We start from the raw sequence: 21,887 nt of genomic DNA on the forward strand, positions 1-21,887 counted from the left end.
TTGTCCTGTACCATCTCCAGTGGCTTAGCACACAGTCCCAAACCATTGACATTCTATTCTTCAGTGCCCATTCAATATGGAACTGGTCCTAAGGCTCAAACAAACCATTAGTCCAATTTGTCCCAATGTCTGCCTCTTCTGGCCATGCAAAGATCCCGCTTATTCCAAGAGAACTTCGGGAGTAAAAAGCAACAACAACAAAAGAAAAGAAAAATAAAAGATTTATATAAGTAAATAAAAAGTAACTATAAAAAGTATCACCACGTGGTGACAATAGATGCCTTTTGCTTTGCAAAGTAGATGCACAAATCCTTTGTGCCTTTGAGGTATCTCATAATACCTTTCATTGCTTCCAAATGCTTTTTACCAGGGCTTGCCATGTATCTCCAAACCACTCCCACTGCAAAGACAATGTTAGGATGTTTAGCAACCATAGCATACATCAAGCTGCCAATAGCTGAAGCATATAGTATCTTGGCTATTTCAGTCTTCTCATCATCAGATGTAGGGCTGTCCTTTGCACTGAGTTTCACATATGGAGGCAATGGAACCCCAATTGTTTTCCCCTCCTCCATATTGAAACGCTGTAAAACCTTGGAGATATACTCTTGCTGAGATAGATAGATAATCCTTTTGACCTATCTCTGAGTATTTGCATGCCAAGAATGTGATTTGTATCACCAAGATCTTTCATGTCAAAGCTGCCATGAAGACTTTGCTGTAGTGAGTTCAAGGCATGAGTATCCCTACCAGCAATTAGCATGTCATCAACATACAAAACCAAGATAATCAAGTTGGCATTTGCTACCTTCCTAGTATATAAGCAGTGATCCACTTGACTTCTATGAAAACCTTGAGATTGCATGAATGTATCAAACTTATGATACCATTCTCTTGGTGCTTGTTTCAGCCCATACAAACTCCTTTTGAGTTTACATACCATGTTTTCTTTCCCTTTTTCCACAAACCCTTCAGGCTGTTGCATATATATGTCTTTATGCAGACTACCATGTAAAAACGCAGCCTTTACATCCATCTGTATAAGCTTCATATCTTCAGTTGCAACCAAGCTCAAAATGGTTCTAAATGTAGTCATCTTGACTATAGGAGAGAAGATCTCATCAAAGTCAACTACATGTTCCAGCTTGTACAACTTCGCAATCAATCTTGCTTTGTACTTTGGCGAGAAATCAGAAATGACCTTCATCTTATAAACCCATTTGCATGGAAGGGTTTTCTGCCCTTTAGGCAATTGCACCAAGTCCGAAGTGTCATTTTTCTCAAGAGATTCCATGTTTGACAACAAGGCTTTATACCATTGCTTGCTATCCTGTCTGTCCATGGCTTCCTTGAAGCAAGACGGTTCGCCATAGTTTGTCAACATAACATAATCAGCCACATTGTTTGCACCAGGAACGAATCTATCAGGTTGTCTAGTAGCCCTAGATGATCTCCTAACCCAATGATCATTGTTTCCTAGCTGTTGAGCCTACAAATTTCCATTTTTAGCTTGTTGTCCTGGCATTTCAGCCTGCAAATCAGCATTAACAGCTTGCTATCTTGGCTGTTCCTGTACATCCAGTGGCTCATCATTATGGGCAATGGCAATTCCAGCATTATTTTCTACATTTGCAGGTTCATTTACAGCAGGTACAGCGAGCACATTTTGCTGTCCCAAAGGTGATTTCTTCCCGGAATACAACCCTACGGATCTCCTTAGTCTTTTCGGGCTGTTTATGCATGCACTCTTCATGGAAGATAACATCATTGCTGCGTACTATTTTCCTTTTCTCAGGATCCCATAATCTATAATCCATTTTACCCTCGTCACCATATCCTAGAAAAATGCACTTACAAGACTTTCGCTCAAGTTTGCTGCGTTCTTCTTTACGAATGTGCACAAAAGTCTCGTAGGGAAACACTTTCAGGTGAGCATATGAAGGTTGCTTGCCCGACCACACTTCCCGATGGATCCCCCCCTCTTCCCTCCGAAAACTTGTTGGGTGATCGATTAATCAAGTGAACAAGTATCATAACAACCTTTGCCCAAAAGCCATGGGGTAATGCAACATGAGACATCATAGTACGGATTTTATCATGTATGGTCCGATTCATACGCTCTGCAACTCTATTTTGGGGTGGATTATGAGGGGCAGTGAGCTTCCTCTTTATCCCTTTGTTGTCACAGAATGGCTGAAAGGGCTTGGATACACATTCCCCACCATTGTCAAAGTGAAGACACTTAAGTGTCTTATCAGTTTGATTTTCAATCAATGTCAAGAATTTTTGAAACTTGTCAAGCACTTGGTCCTTGCTATGAATAGGGTAAACCCATACCTTCCATGTAGCATCATCGAGAAAGGTGACAAAATATTTCTTTCCCCCTAAAGATAACCCTGGCATTTGAGATAAATCAGAATGTACTAACTCTAGAGGAGAAGATTTCAACGAAAGAGACTTCTTATGAGACGTCTGTGCATGTTTGCCATAAACACAATGATCACGATGCTCAAAATTAGCATAACGAAGACAAGGCAAGTAACCCAAATGAGAAAGCACTTTCATTTCAGTTTGACTCATGTGTCGCAACCGGCTATGCTACAAAGAAACACTTGGCTGCTCGGTCATGGCAACAACATGGTCACACACACTAGATACAGGGAGAGGATACAAGGTATTACTTTTACAATCTCTGGCAATCACTCTAGATTCCTTACAGATCTTTCATTTTCCATCACCAAAGATGGTATGAAATCCATCGTCATCTAGCTGCCTTGTGCTAATCAAGCTCTTCTTGAGCTGAGGTACATGCCGTACATGTTGGAGTGTGAATACAGAACCATGCTGAAACTACAACTGCACATTGCTAGTACTTGCAATGTCACATGCATAGTTGTCCCCAAGATGGACAACACCATGTCGACCCCCTGTATAGTCAGAAAACCACTCACGATGAGGGGTGACATGAAAGGAAACACCTGAATCTAGAATCCAAGTGTGCATGTAATCATCCGTATCTATAAGTAAAGCATGTGTACGAAAGTGTGAAGAGACAAAGAGTACATCATTCCCACTGTCACTGTCATGAGTGACTACATTTACCTCTTCAATTTTGATAGTGCTCTTCTTAGGCTGACTCTCTTTTTTCTCTTCCTTGCTATTATATGCCTTCTTGCCCTTTCCTTTCTCTTTCTTCCATTTGTAGCAGTCACGTTGAAAGCGACCCTTCTTGCCACAATGATGGCATTCAACATCTTTACAATGTGATTTACTACGTCCCTTGCTATCATATTTTCCTTTCTGCTATGATCTGCGTCTAGTATGCAAAGCATTGGAAGACTTACTGGATGCATTGTTCTGCTGATTCATTTCTTCCATGAGTAGAGCATTCTCTACATCAGTATATAAAAGGATGAAATTAGAATTGCTCATAGCAGTGCTGAATGTATCTCGACTCTCTGGTAGCGTGCAAAGCAAGAAAGTAGCCTTAGATTCCTCATCAATCATGAACTTCAAGGCAACCAGCTGGCTGAAAATGGAATTAAACTCACTGAAGTGAGTAGACATTGGTGTACCCTCTTTCATACGCAAATCCATAAGATTTTTCAGCCAGTAAACTTTGCTCACGGCACTCTTCTGGGCATACAGTTCTTCTAGTTGAGTCCAAACAGCATAGGCAGAATCCAAACCTTCAATGTTAAACAACAAGGCATTAGAAATCGATAGCTCGATGTTTGAGCATGCAAGCTCATTTAACTCATCCTAGCCTTCCTGTTCTATATCGGTGGGGTTTGCCCCTTTGGTCTTAATCAGCCTTGCGTGTTTCTTTTGCAACAGGATATTATAGCACTTTTTTTTCCAGACTGGAAAGTTATGTGCTCCTTCAAGCTTCTTAATGTGCATGAGATGATTGCTGTCACTGTTGCCAGCCATGATTTTCCAGCCCAAATTTGACCCAAAAATTCAGCAAATGCAGGCCCAAAGTGTCACACAAGTGACCAAGGTACAAACAAGTACCAATCGGCAATAAATAACCATGTAAAAGAAGAAATTTCAGATCTGCAAATAAATTTTCAGAAGCACTAAACCTTGTGCTACAGCACTTCACAATTGATTACAGCTGTTCCAAGGACAAATACATCACATTACATGAGAAGTCCCAAATTTAGCTGCAATTTCTGTTGTACATGCACCCACGGGCACAAAATTTGACACGCACGGTCAAAAGCCCCAAATTTTTGTGCTCAAAGCATCTTCCATACATTTGCACTGTCTCTGACATGCATAGAATAGGGTAATTTTGCCAAAATAGAGCAATTTCAGCAAAACCCCCAAAATTTTCCAAGTGCCGTGTGCGGGGTTCAATGTGCATCAATGTTGAGAGATTGGGTAAATTTCAATCCAATTCTTGCATGTACATGAAAAGCCCCAAATGTCACAGGCAAAATGTCACAAATTCTTGGAATTTCTGAGACAAATATCACAGTTGTGTCTTGCTCGTATCAAGTCTGGACAAATCCTCTAAATTTCCGCACAAATCTGCCCAAAATTCTGAATTGTGCTTACACGCATGAACGCTCGTCAAGGAAAGGAAAGGAAACCTCTTTTTTTTCTTTTAAATTTCAAAAAAAAAAGGAAAACGTTGACCGTCAGGTTCGTGATGACCCGGTTGGTCATGGCCCTCACGTGTGACCAGTCGGACGTCCGTTGAAGCGCATCTCGTCCGGTCGCGCAGCGTGGCCAACAGCCCGTTTCACCTACGCGGTTTTGTGTCTCTTGTGCTTGGTGGCTTCGCCTACAGCTTGGTTGCCTGCGAGTGCAATATGGTCGCCTTTGCGACTGTAGCCTGGTCGCCTGCGACTGTTTCCTACAGCCTACGACTTGCCAACTACTGTTGAACGTGTTGCCTGGTCTGCACGAGTTGTCACCTGTCTGTCCAGTGAGAGAACAATGATGAGCTGACTTGCACGGACTTCGAGAAGCGAGAACACCTTAGCCGCAGCTCTGATACCAATTTGAAGTGAGTGATGCATAGTGACGATGCAATGTTTGGCGATGAAAATGTCCGGTAGAGAGCAAAACGTGAGCAAAAATAGAGAGTGAGAGTCAGCGAGAGAGATGGACGATGTTCTTGGGTACAATTTTTTTCGTGTGTACTTCTTTAGGTTTTAGATAGATATATATGAAAGTACAAATGTGCTAAGGGTGTGTTCACACTTGTGCACATATAAAAGGCACTGCGGCCCTTTATTCCCAACAGGGATCTCAAGATATTAGTTGGTTCCTAAGGCAAAAGTTGTAATAGGTTATGCCTGATAGGTACTAGGTGGTACTGGGTGTCAAAAGTTGGTCTTTAGAATATTTAATTAGTCATTAATGTCAGTGGTAACCTTGGGGAATTTGCATTAGTTAATTAATTAATGTGAGTATCGAGTGCTTAAGATCAGTTGGGTGATACATTGGCCTAGCCAATTGAATTGTTGGTTGGTTAGATTATTTTTCTAGGCATAAAAATAATTATGAAGTTAATTTTTAGAATTAATATTCTGAAAATTAATTTAATGGGTTGGATAATGGTGGAAATTTAGTTTAGAAGGCAGCCACTTGGCAAAACTTGCCCTACAAGTTTGGGAAAGCTGAATTGGTGTTGAAGGGAGAAGTAAATATTGTTTTTGCATTTTGGAATTGTTGGGAATAGAGGTTTGGTCATTGCTTGCTATTGGGGCCATTTCTCAGCCATTGGAGATGTTTTTAATGAAAGCGGTTGCACATTTGTGACCATGGGAAGTTGGTGATCACGGTTGATGCACTTTCTCTTGAAGATTACAGCCTCTGATGCTCCCTTTGTTGTTGGAGAATCCATTTAGGGCTGGAAAACCAAGTTAGCAGCTCGATTTCAACAAATTCTCGCAACATATCTTTTCTCTCTCTACAATAATCTCTCTTTCTCTCTAGCCATTTCCTAGCTTTGCTCAAAGTTTTATAGCAATCCAATCACTGGAGGTGGAGATTTTGGGTGATAATTTGTTTCCGAAGGAGTATAAGTGAAGGTCAATCCCCTAGCAAATCAAGGGACAGATTGATTTGAAGACTTGCTTGTCATTTATGACAGTATGAGACACTAGGATTAGTGGAGGAAGAGGTGGAAGAATCTTAGTTGTATTCCATCCATTTGCAATACAAGTTAAAGAAATCCCGCAAGGGGCACCATGTTTTATGGTCAACAGGCTGTCCAATGTCCAAGATGAGATGGTAACGTTTGCATTTTCAGTTTATGTGAATTTTATGCTTGCTGTATTGTTGGTTAATCGGGTCATTACCACCCTCTACAAGGAGGAAGGCCGGTTCCTTGACTAGCCATCCTTGTTTTGCAGATTCAAACTCTCCATCAACGTGCTCTTCTAAGACACCTTGTGGAGGGCTCTCGAGCCTTTGTCAGCTGAGGCGCTTTGTTTGCGGCTCTTTCTTTGCTTCATTGACTTCTGGCTGTGCTTTGAAAAGCTGCTGTCCATCAGTGACTTCTGTCCTAGCCTGTGCAGCTGCTGCCTAGCCGGTTAGAGTAATCAGCAGCCTGCCACATCTGCAAATTGGTGCATTTTCAATCAGCTAGTGCCACCCAGCCTGAGACATGATCTAGGAGCTGTCACCCACTTGAGACAGGCACATTATGCAGTAGATTAGCATTTTTGTGCTGCATTGCTACGCTTTCCGCACTGTGGAGGCTTGATGACCCACATCATCCATATTGCATTTGTATGCATTATGCATTGGCCACACATAGTCAGCTTATGCCCAAAAGTTACATGCATACATTCACATAGGCACACCCCCACCCATTCTCTCATCCATTGTATACATTGTATTGTGTGAAAAAGAAGAAGAAGAATAAACTAGCAAGAAAACATTTTGGCCCCCATCTCTCTTCTTGTGTTATTGAGCGAGCTTTCTCTTGTGTGTATGGTGTGTGTTTGGCGCAACAGCTTAAGCAAGTCCCTTACCATGAAATGTGTACCATGGTATCAGAGCAATGCCATTGAGAAAGGTTAGTTTCGAAGGTTGAAGTGAAGGAGAAGAAGCAAGGATTTGAGCAAAGCAAGCAATTAGTAAGAAACTCTTCCATTCTTCCACTCTTTCGCTTGGATAGTGCTTGTGGAGACACTAGAAGCGAGGCAGATAAAAAATCTCAGATTGTTGTGAGATTTACTGCTTTAATGGCCATTTGAGTTCGTTTTTGGTTCTCGTCTTAGATCCACATGGTTGCAGACAAGAGTTTCAAGGTATACTGTGATTTCAGTTTCGTCAACCGAAAATGGGTGCACAAGTTACAGATTTTGAACTTGTAAGTTACAAGATTTATTTGATAAGATGTTATAGATTACATGTACTTTTGTGCAGTCAGTGAAAAAGATTGCTTGGTGTGTTGCTCTGCATTTGTTGTGAAAGGTTGCAAAAGACTTGCATATTGTCTCTGTTAGTGGAAATCCCATCATTGAGAAGTTCGACAATAATAACTATCAATCGTGGAAGTTTTGTGTGACAACTTCCTTATTGGAAAAAACCTCTATGAGTTTGTTTTAAGTGAAGAAAAAGAGCTAGAGCTAAGTAACCTTGTGATTGCAAAAGAATTAAAGGCATGAAAAGAATGAAATGCAAAAGATAAAAATGTGATCTATTGGCTATTTGCATTTATTAATAATACTATACTGGGATATATTAGAAATGTAAAAACTTCACATGCAGCTTGGACAAATTTTGAGACCACATTTTTAGAAAATACAAAGATACGCAAGATTCAACTATAAAAAAAAGTGAATAGTTTGAAGAAAGAGAAGATGTATGTAAATGAGTATTTTCAAGAGGCCATGGAAACTTTAGGGTAGGGGAAGCTCTAGAAAAAGAGGTGGATGGCAGAAGAAAGATTCTAGCAATTTTAGTTTTGTTTGTCATTATTATGGCAAAATAGATAATATTGCAGCCGAGTGTTATACTAAGAAGAATGATATCCGCAACAGTGATAAACTGCATCAAGAAAACTATGCATCGCCTTCATGATAAAATGAATAGAAAAATGAGCGTCCGTTTATTATGCATCATATGATGAAGGTTGTTGCATGAAAGGAGACACATGATGCATAGTATGTTGATTTAAGTGCATCTAATCATATGACCAGCCATGTTAAATGGTTTGGAGAGATGAAGGATTTTAAAAATCCAAGTTATATGCAGATGAGTGATGATTCATGCCATCCAATTTTGCACATTGAAAATGTTTTCTTGTCCTTATATGATGGTCGGACAAATAATTTTTCAGATATATCATATGTGCAATCCGTCACAAAGAATTTAATGTCTGTTAGTCAGATGGTAGAGCTAGGCTGTAGGTTTAATTTATTGCAAAAGGTTGTTTTGTGGAAGACTTAAATGATAAGTACAGGTTGGTCGCAAAAGGAAGTAGAGTTGGCCGTATGTTCACTTTAGATGCTGAAATTTTGGTTATGAATGTTGCTATGTATACTAAAGACAAAGAAGTGGTTGCAGACATTGATATATTTCACAAACATATTGGACATGCAAATATGTAAATATTGAAATTAATGCAGTAGTCCAAAGAGTTGGTTATAGGATTGATTGCTTTTAAAGTTATAGAATTTTATAAAGTGTGTGAAGCATGTCAGTTTGGGAAGTAGGCAAAACAACCTTTTTCACATGATAGAGATGTGACAAAAAATATACTTGATGTTGTGCACACAAATGCTTGGGAGCTTACTCAAAACATATCTCTTAGTGACAGTAAATATTTTGTCACGTTTATTGATGATTGTTCAAGAAAGCTATGGATGTATTTCATAAAGAAAAGAGTGATGTGTTTGAGCACTTTAAAATTTTCAAGGCTATTGTTGAAAGAGAAACAGGCTTGAAAGTTAAGTGCTTGAGGTTAGATGGAAGGGTAGAGTATCTCTCTGATGAGTTCAGTGACTTTTTGAGGTTTCATGGGATAAAGAGATAATTTACTTGCAGTTATATCCCATATCAAAATTGATTGATGGTAGGAAATTTTGATAAAATATTTTTAATTTGAAGTTGTTTATATTGCTATCTATATTATGAATAAAACTCCCATGACTGTCACTACTGCAGTTCATAGGATAACCCTCGAAGAATGCTTTACAGGCAAGAAGTCCAATGTGTCACACTTGAAAGTGTTTGATTGTATTGCATATATTCATGTGTTAAATGAGGTGTGAAGGAAGCTTAATCTAAAAGCTGAAAAATGTATTTTCATTGGATACCCTTTAGAGCGAAAAGGATATCGCTATGATAACCATATCATAGATGAGTTCAGAGTGAGTAGCGACATTATTTTTTATGAGATGAGTAGTTGGTATGCATCCAGTGGTGATGCATTGGATGATGATGATAATCATGATAGTTATGTGCAAAAAGAAGAGAAAAAATCATAGAGCCTTAGTGGATAAAAAACATAATCTAATACTATATCTATATTTAGCCTTTGGTTTGGGAGACTAAGGAGTGACCCCACATCTTCAGGTGCATCTACAAGTATTATAGGTAAAGACAAAGGGAAGAAGAAAATGTCAGATGGTAATTTAATGCATCTGTTAGTCATTTGGGGTTTGATGGAGATTCTAGTGGTTCAGAGTGTGTGGATGATGAGCTTGGTATTGCTTTTGAGTTAGGACACGAGGTGTATAGAGAGCACATGGTAATGTAAAGGCTCCATTGAGTGATCTAGTAGTAGGTAGTTCTAGTAAGATCATGAATACTATTAAAAGATTTGGTTTTGAAGGTTATGCAGCTCACCATTATGTTTATATGGTAAAGGTGGTTGAGGATGTTGAGCCCACTTGTTTCGAGGATACTGTTGATCATACTCATTGGGATGCAGTAATAGACGAGGAGATGGCTGCATTAGAGGCCAGTTGACTTGGGATTTAATACCATTGCCTAAGGGCAAGAAAGCTATTGGTTGTAAGTGGATCTAGAAAATAAGCATAATACAAATGGTTCTATTAGCAGATATAAAGTTAGGCTGGTTGCAAAGACTATGCTCAAACATATGAATGGCATAGATTATGAAGAGACATTCAGTCCAGTTGCTAGGATGACAATTGTTAGATTTGTGATTGCTTTGGTAGCAACTAAATATTGGAGTTTGCAGTAAATGGATGTAAAGAATTCATTTTTGCGTGGTGAATTGTAAGAAGAGGTGTATATGGAGCAGCTAGTAGGTTATGAGGATTTAGAGTATTCCACATATATGTGTAGGTTAAAGAAGGTACTCTATGTGCTGAAGTAAGTACAAAGAGCATGGTTTGATAAGATTGGAGAGTATCTTGTCAACATTGGCTTTTATGTTTCTGATATTGATTACTCACTTTATGTGAGAAAGGGAGATGGAAGTTTAGTTATCATAATCATCTATGTAGATGACTTGATTATTATTGGTGACTTGGACAGTGGGATTGTTAATGTCAGATTTTTTGAAGAAGTTTGAGATGAAGGATTTGGGTAAGCTAAGTTACTTTCTTGGTATTGAGGTGATCAGATGTGATGATGGTATATGGCTATACTAGAGGCAATATGGCTTTCAGAGTGCATGTAAGCCTCTTGCAATGCCATTGGAGTAAAATGTGAAAGTTGAGTGTTGATGTTGAGGATGAGATAGAAGACCCTACTATGTTCAGGAGGATAGCAGGGAGGATTTACATGACTATCACAAGGCCAGACTTGGGTTATGTTGTTGGTTTTGTCAATAATTTTATACAGATGTCTAGAAAGCCTTATTTGGATGCAGTTAGATGCGTATTAAGGTATATGAAGTCCACTTTGCATTATGGACATTGTTATGAGGTAGGTAATGATATACAAGTATTTGGAGAGAAATGTAGATTGGGTCGGTAGTATGTTTGATAGAAGATCTATTAGCGGATTCATGTTTTCCCTTGGTAGTGTAATAGTTACGTGAAGCAAAAAATAACCTACAATTGCTTTATTGAGTATAGAGGTTGAGTACAGAGGTGTTACTATGGCAGCATGTGAAGTTGTATGGTTGTAAAAGTTATTGGGTGATTTGGGTGTATTGAGAGATGGTTTAGTCCAGTCAGAGTGTAAGAGTGCTGAATAGTGAATGGCAGCAGGCTGGTCACCAAAATGCAGCCGCCTAGAGGCCAGAAACTGGTAAACGCAGCAGTGCACCATTGATCGGGGGCTGGAAACTATTCACAGTTTGCTGTAAATAGTAGGCTGAAACAGTGTCTGAGAGTGTCAGGGCCTGCAATGCTGAAAACGCAGGCTGGCTGACCCTGGAGATGATGGACAATAGGTTGAACAACAGTCTGGGACAGTTTGGTGCAGTGGCCAGCAGCTGAGAGCTGTCGCCTACAGCAATGGATAGGCTGAAGATAATGTGGCTGTAGTCAATGATGGCTGGATAGTAGATGGAGGCGGGCTGCACGCTGGAAGCTGAGCGTCAACAGCAGCAGAGGGTGGGTGGGCTAGTGTAACCTACAAAACAAGGATGATAGCTGAATGGGGGTAGCTTGTCTATTTATAGATGTGGAAGGGTGCCCCAAGTCATTCACTGTGACAACATGAGCAACATACAGTTAGCCAGGAACCTAGTGTTCCATGGGAGGACAAAAGACATTGAAGTGCATTACCACTTTGTGAGAGAGAAGGTACTTGCAGGTGAGATCGACTTGGTATATGATAGTACATAGGATTAGATAGTTGATATCTTCACAAAGACATTGGATATTGAGAAGCTTCAAACAAAGCTTAGAGTTGCAAAGATATAGTTGAGCTTAAGGGAGAGTGTTGTGATGGCAAGCTCTACATGTGGGGACATTGATGATGAACCGCATGGTTAGATGGATTTGCACTTCTACACTTAAGCATGTTCGTGGTCATTATGACTCTTATATGGCCACTGATTATCACTTATTATATTTGGTTTGTTACACTTATCTACAAGTAGCATAGTTATAGCACCAGTTGATTAGTATAGTTAGTTATGCAATGCTTGACTTAGTAGGCCACTTTCCTTTACGTTGTATCTTATCTATACTTTGTGTACATTGAATTGTGTGAAAATAAAGAAGAAACAAGTAAGAAAACTTTTTGGGCTCCATCTCTCTTTTTGTGTTCTTGGGTGAGATTCCTCTTGTGTGTATAGTGTGTGTTTGGCACAACAACTCAAGTCCCCCCACGACGCAATTTGTGATGTTGCAAGCCTTCAGACCATACAAGGCAATACATTCTACCCTCGTAAAATTGTTCTTGAATATCTCCATTTGGGGTGGTGCTCTTCACATGTACTACTATATGGGCACCATGATGAAAGCTGCAACAGATAAAATCACCCCAATAGAAGCGATGCATGAAGCTAAAGTCATCTGAATTGAAGCCATGCATGAAGTAGGAATGAAGGTCTCCAAGTAATAGCTGTAGGATAAAGTACGGACTTGCACATCTTAGGGCAAGTTATGCACCTCATGACTCAGGCCCAGCCATGAACCTTGCAACTCAGGCCCAGTTACACACTGCTTGCTAGTCTTTAATGATTTCAACGAGGCCTTAAAGCCCAATTTGGAACCTAAATCTTAAAAATGTGTTGTTATTTGTCAAATCCTCTCATGCTAAAACAGTTTGGGATGTTTACATTTTTCTAACCGATTTCCTTGGCAGCAATATGGTTCTCAAAGCATCTCCACCTGTGCATCCAGGCGAGATAAGCAGCATTGGAACCATGGGAAAATTGGCACCAGGTCATGGTCCATGTTAACAGGTTCAATGTCTGCTTTCTTTTTCGATTTACGTTTATGGGCTGATTTATTATGTTGGATGTCTTTTGCAGATGTTGATCGAATCATGCGACTGACTCCATTATGGGCTTGTGAGGCAAGTAAATGGCAAATGTTTTTTTATTCAGGAAAGTTAAGAATCTATGTTTCTTGAAGTTGAGGAAACATAGCAGAGTCATTAGAAAAGAGAGCAAAGAACTGGGGTGCCCACAGCTGGCTGCAAGGTGACTAGTATGCATTGGTTGTACCTATACTTCTTTGCTACCTGAAGACATGTTCGTTTTGGAAAGATCCTAGATCTTGCTGCCCTGGCTCTCTCCTAGAGAATCAAAGAGAACCTGCAAATCTGCCAAACCCTACATTCTATCACCTGATCTGGAAGATAAATTCCTCCTGTATTGCAGTCTCTCCTCCTTTATCTTGCATCTCTTGCCCTTAAGAGTGCTTAACCCTATTGAAAGCCCCCCCCCTTGCTGTCCAAATTGGCCAAGCTGAGTCTATCCACTCTCTCCGCAGCCTTTTGGAGAGTTGGAAATTCTCCCATGTCAGAGGAGTTGTCTGAAGACTGTGTGACTGAGCCAAGGTGGGTCTCTTGTGCATCATTAACCTCCTGAAGAGAGGAAAACCAAATTGCCAGGTGCTGTGTGGAACCTTTGATGCTGGAGCCTAGGAGTGTGTTTCTTTGGAATGTGTGGAGGAGAGGGTTTGGGGGGCAATTGGTGATCCCACTTGAGCAGCTGGTTAGAGGTTTCTAGCTGCTCTTCACTCTTGCCATCTTGTTTGTTGCTTTATCCTGTCTCTTCTTCTTCAAATTGCCTCCTGAGAGGTGGTGAACCCCTATGGCAGGCACCCATAAGGCGGTCCATATGACAAACATTTCCCCCTGGGGGGTGTCAATTTAAAGCTGGAAGATCCTTGCACTAAAGAGATGATGGCCTACGGATGGGAGCAGGAAGAGTTATGGATGAGGGACTTTACAGATGTATAATGAGGGCCTCCTTCAAACCACACTAGTACATATCCTATATCACTAAATCATGTGCTGTGTACCGGATGTAGGAGAGAGAAGGGGTGGGACAGGACTGGGGGTATAGGCTAACTCCAAGGGGGGGGGGGGGGGGGATGATGAAGGTGGGGCTGAGGGAAGGAGTAAGTGGGATCAGGGCAGGATTCTGGGCAACTCAAGGTGTGAAAGAGGGTGTGCCTGCAGAGCTGGAGGAGTGGGCATCATAAGGGGAGAATGAGAAAGGGGGCAGCTTGAGAAACTATGCCTCTTAGCCATACAAGCAGCAAGTTTGCACATCAAGATAAGACCAATGAATCTGTGATGCTGTGAACAGAAAGATCCAACTGTTATTTTCAAGTTTGTGAAAACTTTTGTAAGATGTGGTTATGATGTTGTAGCACCTGAATTATACTTTTTGTAACAAGGATCACAGGAAGCAGATTCCATGGGCAGGTGAAGCAGAGAAGCCATATGAAGCCACTGGAAAATCGCAAACATGGTTCCTACTGGGACTTTTAACTTTGGATGCTGGCTGAGGAAGGAATGTGAAGAAAGTGCTTCAGTAAGGAGAGCTGGGATAGATAGGAGGAGCAGATAAGCCAGGTGAGTGCATGGGTGAACATGAAATGCGAAGAGAGATGGAGTAAGGAATGAGGGGATAGATAGGACAAGAAGCAGATAAGCCAGAGGAGTGGCAGTAGAATAGGAAGGCAGCACAAGGTAGGAAAAAAGCTGTTTGCAAAGCAGAAAAATACTCTGTAGCTATGCAGAGTTGTAGAGCTTAGAGGAAATCAAGCTCTTGATTGTTAAGAATCAAAGTACACTACTGTCGAACAGTGGTTGCTTAGAACGAATGGCAATGCTTTTTGGAGGGCATTTATGAATTCGCAAATAGCTTAAAGCATGATGCCTAGTTTCCATAATGTAACTGGAGCTTTCACATTAGATTGAGTGAGATGGAGGGATTACTTTGTGATATATGATTCTAAATCTGTAATGGTGTTTGCAGGTGAAAGAGTGGCCTCCATTAATTGAGATGACTTTGAAAAAGATGTTCTCAGAACCATCAAATCCTGTTTGCCCAAGGTTTTTGAGTGAGATCAGTACTTATCTCTCTGACAATGTCTCATGTGTCTTCAACCATGTTCTTGCCTTTATGGTCGCTCAGCCAGAGTAAGCAACTTTACTGCATTGAGCTGTTTGTCTCCAGATATTTTGTTCCGAGGGGTCTTACTAGTAGAATTTTCTCTCTTGTTTGAAAAAAAGGATGTCTAAATGAATGGTTGAGCAAGGTGACAGTAGTTAATTTGGTCTGAGTATGTATCGAGTGATGGCATTTATGTTGAAGGATGTCATTTGTATAGAGCATCTATAATATTTTAGAGGCTGGCTTGTGCACAGTTATCTTTGCTGTTCATTTGTGTGACAAGCCAATAAAAGGGATCAGGCTTTTGAGTGAGGAGCTGTGAATTAAGATTGAAGCTTCCAATTCAATGGAAAGACCATCAACTGAAGTTGACCCTGATCACCATTAACTGAGATTGACCTTGTATGTGAGCTAATTGCTTAAGTAATTACTTGGAAAATACATCAATCTTATACTTATGCGGCTCATTGGTCAGTAGTCATTATTCTAGATGTGATAGTGGCATCTTTTGAGCATATCTAATACTGTAATGGCTGCCTGTATAATTTGATCTGGAAATGTATATGATTGGCTAATCTGTTTGAATTTCTTAGAGAAAGATGCAGGCATAAGACACTTTCTAATCTTGATCATGTCTTGCAGGATAGATAAATTGTTATGCCAACTCAGGGAATTCTTGAAGTACAGCTTGATAGGATTCTAGAAATTAGGGAGAAGCCTCTTAGAAACTATAGTTTCCGAGAATACCTTGTATAATGGAAAGATTTTCCTGAAGGAGATGCAACATGGATCGAGGATTCAATTCTCTAGAGAGACCACTCCTAGTTTCTCTCAAGATGAGGACATCTCCATCTCTTTAAGGGGAAGAGAATCTAAGATATCTAACTTTTTTAAAAAAAGTTTTTAAAATGCAGCGAACTGTCTAGACACTTTTGAAGGGGAAAACAAATGGTACCTCGGTGATATAATCACCACTAGAGTAAAAAGCGAAAGAACAAAGACCCTTTACCTACAATAAATAAAGAATAAAAGAATTTATTAGTGGATACACAATGCCTTTCATGTCAGTTTGTTGAGGCCTTTTCATGGTGATATGCTAGAGGATATGTCTGCTGAAATTCAGCCTGAGGTTAAGGAGCTAGATGAGATTTTGGTACTTGAGCAGATTCTGATACATAAGGAAAGAAAGGTCAAAGGTAAAGCTTTCAGGAGATACTTGGTGAAATTTCAGAATTATTCAACCATGGATGCCAAATGGATGGAAGTGGATGACTTAGTAGACCATCCTCAGTTGTTGCAACTTTATCCAGATGCCTTTCAGTTAGAGCCGACTTTAGTTCGGGCTCTATCAGGTTCAGCATAGCAAGGGTCTGGAGTATTGCCCGATGCTCAAGGGGGAGGTAGCACTTCCACTCTTCCAGTTATGGAAAGCTCTCGTATGTAGTTCCCCACTCAATCACCTTGTAGCCTCTCTTGTCTACCTTTGAGTGTGTGAATGATCTCTGTCCAATACTTGTGGACATGTGATGCTGCTTTATAACCTCAACTGCATCTGTTCTATCCAGATGTTCTATGCAATAATGCAGCTCCTGCCTCTAACATTGATGAGCTGTTCACTCTGTGAAAGAGAAGTCTAGGGTGGATGGCACTTGTCTGTTGATCAGAAATCTGATGGGCTGTGCTTCCTCCATGATCTATTCTCATAGCAGCAAAGAAACATGTTTCTTTGGTTTAGAAACTTAAATGTTTTTAGAAGTAAGATATATTTATGGGAGTAAAAAACCGGAGTTTAAAAAAATTTGAAGTCTGACTTTACTAAAATGTGAATGATGTGGACTGTTACTGAGGAAGATGAACATGAGCATGGAGCAGCCACAGTGATAGTGATGATGATGATGACGATGACGACATTGAGTCTGAGTAGTAACTCGCAAGGGCTCAGGATTTTGGATGAGAGACAAACTTTTTGGTATTTTGTTTAGTTATTGGAGTCTGTCACTTTAGTATCTATTCTTGTCCCGAGAGCTGATTATATGACTCTAGTCTCATTTGTGGGTTTCATGATTCATTTGGATTTTGATATTTTGTCATTTTGTTTTGTAATGAGAATCATGATGTTGCAACTTGACTCATTCCACCTTGCACATGGGCTATGTAACATGTTTATTTCAATTTTCTGTGTGATATTGTATGAATCATGATGCTTGAGCCTGAATCATAGTATAGCTTGTCTAAAGACTAAACATTGACATAAGTCAATAATTGATGTGTTACTACTAATGTGTTATGCTCATATGGCTCCCATGTATCATCACTTATGCCCAATTGGCCATTTCTTGTTGAAGAAAAAGTTCTATAGAGGTCAAAAACCTCTTTCCTATTTTAGAACTTTAATAAAACCGTGTTTTGAATTTTAAGAATACGTTCTATAGAGGTTTAAAACCTCTTGTCTAGTTTACAACTTGAGAGGAAGAACAATAAGGTCTTGCCCCTTGGCTTTGTTTAGGGCCCTAGGGTTGCAAGTGCCGATGCTTGGATCTATATGTTGCAGCATTTAGGAGAACATTTCAAAGCAATTACTGTTGTCATCATCATGATAATAAACTTTATGATTTGCAGGTGCCACCTATAGTTTAAGTGGCCTGTGCATGTCCTTGCAAGCTAGGAATAAACTGAATGGAGGGTGTAATCTTTTCACTTTTAGATTGCCTAGGAGATTTCTTCTATGCCAAGCATTGCTGTATTGGGAGATAGGCATTGACATGCTGTTGACTTGGAGGTTCTAGGATCACCACTTGAAGCCTCAAAAATTTAAAAATGTGTTCAAGTCAAATGTTCATTACCCTTAGCATGCAGATGGATTATGTGATATTAATAAGATACTGCCAGTGTGCTTTGTAGGTAGAGCAAGTTTTTGTACTTTTCTTCCATGTCAGATTATTGATGCAAATATTAGCAATTTCACAAGCATTTAAATTTGACATCAGTCAGCTGGAAGTGACCAATTCTTGCTGTTGCTTTGTGTAGGATATCAGAAGAGGTTTTGCAAACAACAGAAGGTGGACTTAATCAACAAAATGGGAAATTGGATGTTTTAATATTCGAGCGATTAAGTCCGTTGCTTGTCTTGAAAGTCTTACCTCTAGTAGCTTTCAATAATGAATGCTGCCATGAGCTTTATGGAGGACTTCCAGGTGAATGAGCAATGCTACATTTTCTCTGGTTCTTTTCTTTTCATAGTCTCAGATGCAGGGGGGCACATGCAAGCCAGATATCCCACTGACAGCTATTCGTTTGTTCAGAAGCTACTATGGTTCAGAAATCGTATGGTACAAAGTCTCTCACTCAAATTTTATTTGAGAGGTAATTTTCCTTGTTTGACAATCATGTTTGAGGTAGCTCGCTGTGGCTTGAAGTCCCAAGTGCCATATAAACAGCTGGGGTTCCTTTGAATAAGGAAAATGATAAAACTTAGAATAACCAAAATATCTGTCGGTAATATTTTTTATTGTGTGATTATGGAGAACTTTACAGCTTTTTGAGGTCAACTACAGTTAAAACCTCAACAGTATGTAAACAAATGAACAAAAGAAGGGGGTTTCAGTACACACATTTCACGCTCTGTGCCTACCAGATCAAGATGTTGACTAACTACTAGTCCTTCCACTAAGACTTTTGAAACAAATATTTTGGGGCTGTGCTTGTAAACAGCATCCTTGCGTAATGGATAGAATCTATTGTTGGATATTTTGTCAGCTGTAGGTTCATCCTTATGACCTAAGCCAGGGTTTTTTTTTTCTGCCATATTTAGGCTTGGCGATCTCTAACATAGATGTCATGGCATACTTGTATTCTCATTTGAGTCACCATGAAGGATAGTTCCAGTACCTTAGACACATGGAGCTTGCAAGTCTCATGAGATTGCAGCAGGTCCTCCCACACCACCAAGCGGTTCCTGATTTAAATTAAAAGAAAAGAAAAATCTTCTACGACTGATGCCTTCTTGTGGATATGCTGCCCTTTGGACACCGAGCTTGCACTTAGGGACAGAGTGGTGGCCCTTGAGGTTTCTTCTTTGGCTTGTGATTTGTATTGCCTTCAGCCATGTTGTACAAAGAGAAAAGACCCTTGCAAGCGTAGTCTTAGAGGGTCCACATTGATACCCATGTTAGAGTCATTGAGCCCACAGAGTCCTAACATACCCTACCCTAGATTGTTAGAATCCCCTTTGTCCACGGGGGCTTCTACATCCAGCATGTCTCATACATGACTCCTTGGCCATGTTTCACTTGTAGGATGATCTGATATCTAGCAATGGAATGCCTAGAACATGACAATAGCAAGCCTTCTTGAGGGATGAGGGAAGCAGCAAACAGGCCACAGAGGAGTGAGGTAGAATGCTAGAGATCTCATAATGCCAAATAGGGGAGAGAACACCGTGACAAAAAGAGCACCTAGATGTGGCATATCCACAAGATTAGAGAGGCCCAGAGCCACAAAGACAGTTAGTGGGAAGCCATCCAAGAGCTATAGATTACAAAGCCCTAGATAGCAATAAGTCCTCATATGCTGTGATGCAGCCTTGTGCAGTAGCAGTGATGCTAGTAGCCTCCCAGTAGGCCGTAGATGTGTCACTGTCTCCAATACCCCTCGTCACCATGTGGAGTCACCGGAGTTGATCCTATCATAGGTCCTTGATACATAGCAACTCGGGAAGTTGAGTTGGGTCAAAAGAGCAAGTAGGAGATGCATGACTTAATGAGGATTTCTCTCCTTCTGACTCCGTGAGACAGGTGTGTGTCGATGTAGCTTGGGCGGGTGATGAAGCCATTCGGGGAGATATGCAGGAAGTGTTCTCGGTAGAAAGCCTTCTTGGTTCCTAGTTCCGACGTGGGGGTCACCCATGTCCTGGCGGTGTCTGTCTGGATGATATCCATTTTGGTGATGCGATTTACCTCCTCTCGGCGGCTGAGCTCCAGGTGTGGGCAGTCTAAGCTGTATTGTAGTGGGGGGGAGGTGGTCCATGTGCAGGCCATGTAGCCGTAGCCAGGTCTCTGTTCGGGCATTCCAGCACTCAGTGTCCCCTTGTGTTGCTAGCTGTTTGGATGAGTTCAGGGCGAGTCTGGGGTACCGGTGCCGAGGCAGGTCCCATATTCGGCGCAAGAAGGTCACGGTCTGGAAGAGGGCCTCAGCCACGAGGGGCGGTGCCTCCAGCTCTGCGCGGATGATCTCGTGTGGTACAGAGGGCTTGCTTCGGATCATCCGTGAGATCATAAGTATTAAGGGTCTCTCCATCTGCTCCCATCCCTCATAGGTGGCCTTCTCCTTAGGCAGTGGCTGATCCTGTGGGGCCCTCGGCGTGTGGTAGAGATTGGACCCCCATATGGGAGCCTCGTACAGGAGGGCTGGTGTGACCAAGGTGTCAAAAAGCCAGCGCTTTGTCTGGGGTTCCTGGAACTGTATGCGGGCACATTGGTTCCCCATTGACCCGAGGGCTGCATAGCCTCGGTTTAGTCTATCTTCCGCGGCTTTTCTCAGGGTAAATCTCGGTCCAGAGAATGTAATCCCCAGATAGACGTATCTTTGGACCACGTCCACGATTTCTCCGCCGTATGTGAAGGGGGGTACCGACCGTCGGAGCCATTGGGTTGACGTGTTGAACACCATGACCTTGGTTTTCCCCAGGTTCACAGTTAGGTCTTTGTCTTGACAAAAGGCCTGTAGTGCGTCTAGTTGGCATTGTAGCCCTTCGGGTGTGCTGGAGATGAGGACTATGTTGTCTGCATATAGTAAGATAGGTATTAGTGTCCCTCCCAGGCTCGATCCCTCCTCGCCCAATCTATCTATGTACTCTGAGATCTCATCAATGTAGAGGCCAAATAGGGTGGGCGAGAGTGGGCATCCCTGCTTGACTCTGATGGTGCTGGTGATCTCCTTTGACAGCCCTCCCGGTGCCCGAACTCGGCCCGTTACCGATTCGTATAGTGCCAGTATCCCCCATCGTATTTCGGTTGGTACCTCCAGTTCCTGTAGTCTCTGCGTGAGCCTCGCTCGTGGAACTGTGTCAAAGGCCTTGCGGAAGTCCACGAAGCAGCAATACACCTGTCTTCCATGTGCTCTGCCCCCCTCTATGATGGCTCTCAGTGTGAGGATATGGTAGAGAGAGAGAGAGAGAGAGAGAGAGAGAGAGAGAGAGAGAGAGAGAGAGAGAGAGAGAGAGAGAGAGAGAGAGAGAGAGAGAGAGAGAGAGAGAGAATTTCATACAGCACCTTTACGAAAAAAAAAGAGAGAGAGAGAGAGAGAGAGAAGGGGAGAGAGAGAGAGGGCGAGCGATGAACGCGATGGAGATGCTGTCGCCTGCGCGTCTAGCCCTAACGCGGCCTGTCTGACTTTCGTGTTGCCTTCTTCCCTGTCGCGAGGAGCTCCGTTGACCCCCAGTTTGCACAGGGACTGGTGACGCCGTCCTCCTGCCCCTCGTCGCCTGACTGGGTTGCAGCAGCGCCCGCCAGCCATTCAGCAAGGGAACACATGGGCGACAGCCTGGCGCCCCCCACCTGAGCCGTTTCACGATTGCCTTGCCCTGGGTTCCGCGCTTTTTGAACGACCAGCAGGATACCGAGCCAGAGGCGCCACTCTTTCTTCAGACCGGCACGTTCGTCAGCAAACCACTGTCAGGAAAATCAGGGCAGACCCGTGCAGAACAGGGGAGCAGACACGAGCCACAGTGATGACTGCTCCTGCACAGTAGCTTTCAGACAGGGATTGGCATCTGCTAGGCTGCTGTGCACAGGCTGGAAAGAGAGAGACAGAGAGGGAGAGAGAGGGAGAGAGAGAGAGAGAGGCCTGTACCCCTGGGGGTCTGCGACCTGTGAGCCACCCCTTCGCTTTTCAGCTGCCTGCCGCCTGTTCC

General features: G+C 41.8%; 1 protein-coding gene across 10 annotated transcripts in view; it reads left to right on the forward strand.

Annotated features, from left to right (window-relative positions):
• Nucleotides 1–21,887, forward strand: part of LOC148010138 (ARM repeat superfamily protein) — a 197,807-nt gene that overhangs the window by 90,653 nt on the left and 85,267 nt on the right. For all 10 annotated transcript variants that reach the window (XR_015689650.1, XM_087672317.1, XM_087672322.1 and 7 more), the window contains 5 exons: nucleotides 12,709–12,788; nucleotides 12,878–12,921; nucleotides 14,840–15,003; nucleotides 18,005–18,171; nucleotides 18,280–18,340. Coding sequence is in view for 9 of the 10 variants with exons in the window: in XM_087672317.1 (XP_087528443.1) it covers nucleotides 12,709–12,788; nucleotides 12,878–12,921; nucleotides 14,840–15,003; nucleotides 18,005–18,171; nucleotides 18,280–18,340 (516 nt within the window). In the remaining variant the exon portion in view is untranslated. The remainder of the gene's footprint in view (nucleotides 1–12,708; nucleotides 12,789–12,877; nucleotides 12,922–14,839; nucleotides 15,004–18,004; nucleotides 18,172–18,279; nucleotides 18,341–21,887) is intronic.

This window comes from Lygodium microphyllum, chromosome 30 (assembly GCF_053477565.2).
Source record: "Lygodium microphyllum isolate KBCC chromosome 30, Lygodium_microphyllum_v1.1.10, whole genome shotgun sequence".
Taxonomy (NCBI): domain Eukaryota; kingdom Viridiplantae; phylum Streptophyta; class Polypodiopsida; order Schizaeales; family Lygodiaceae; genus Lygodium; species Lygodium microphyllum.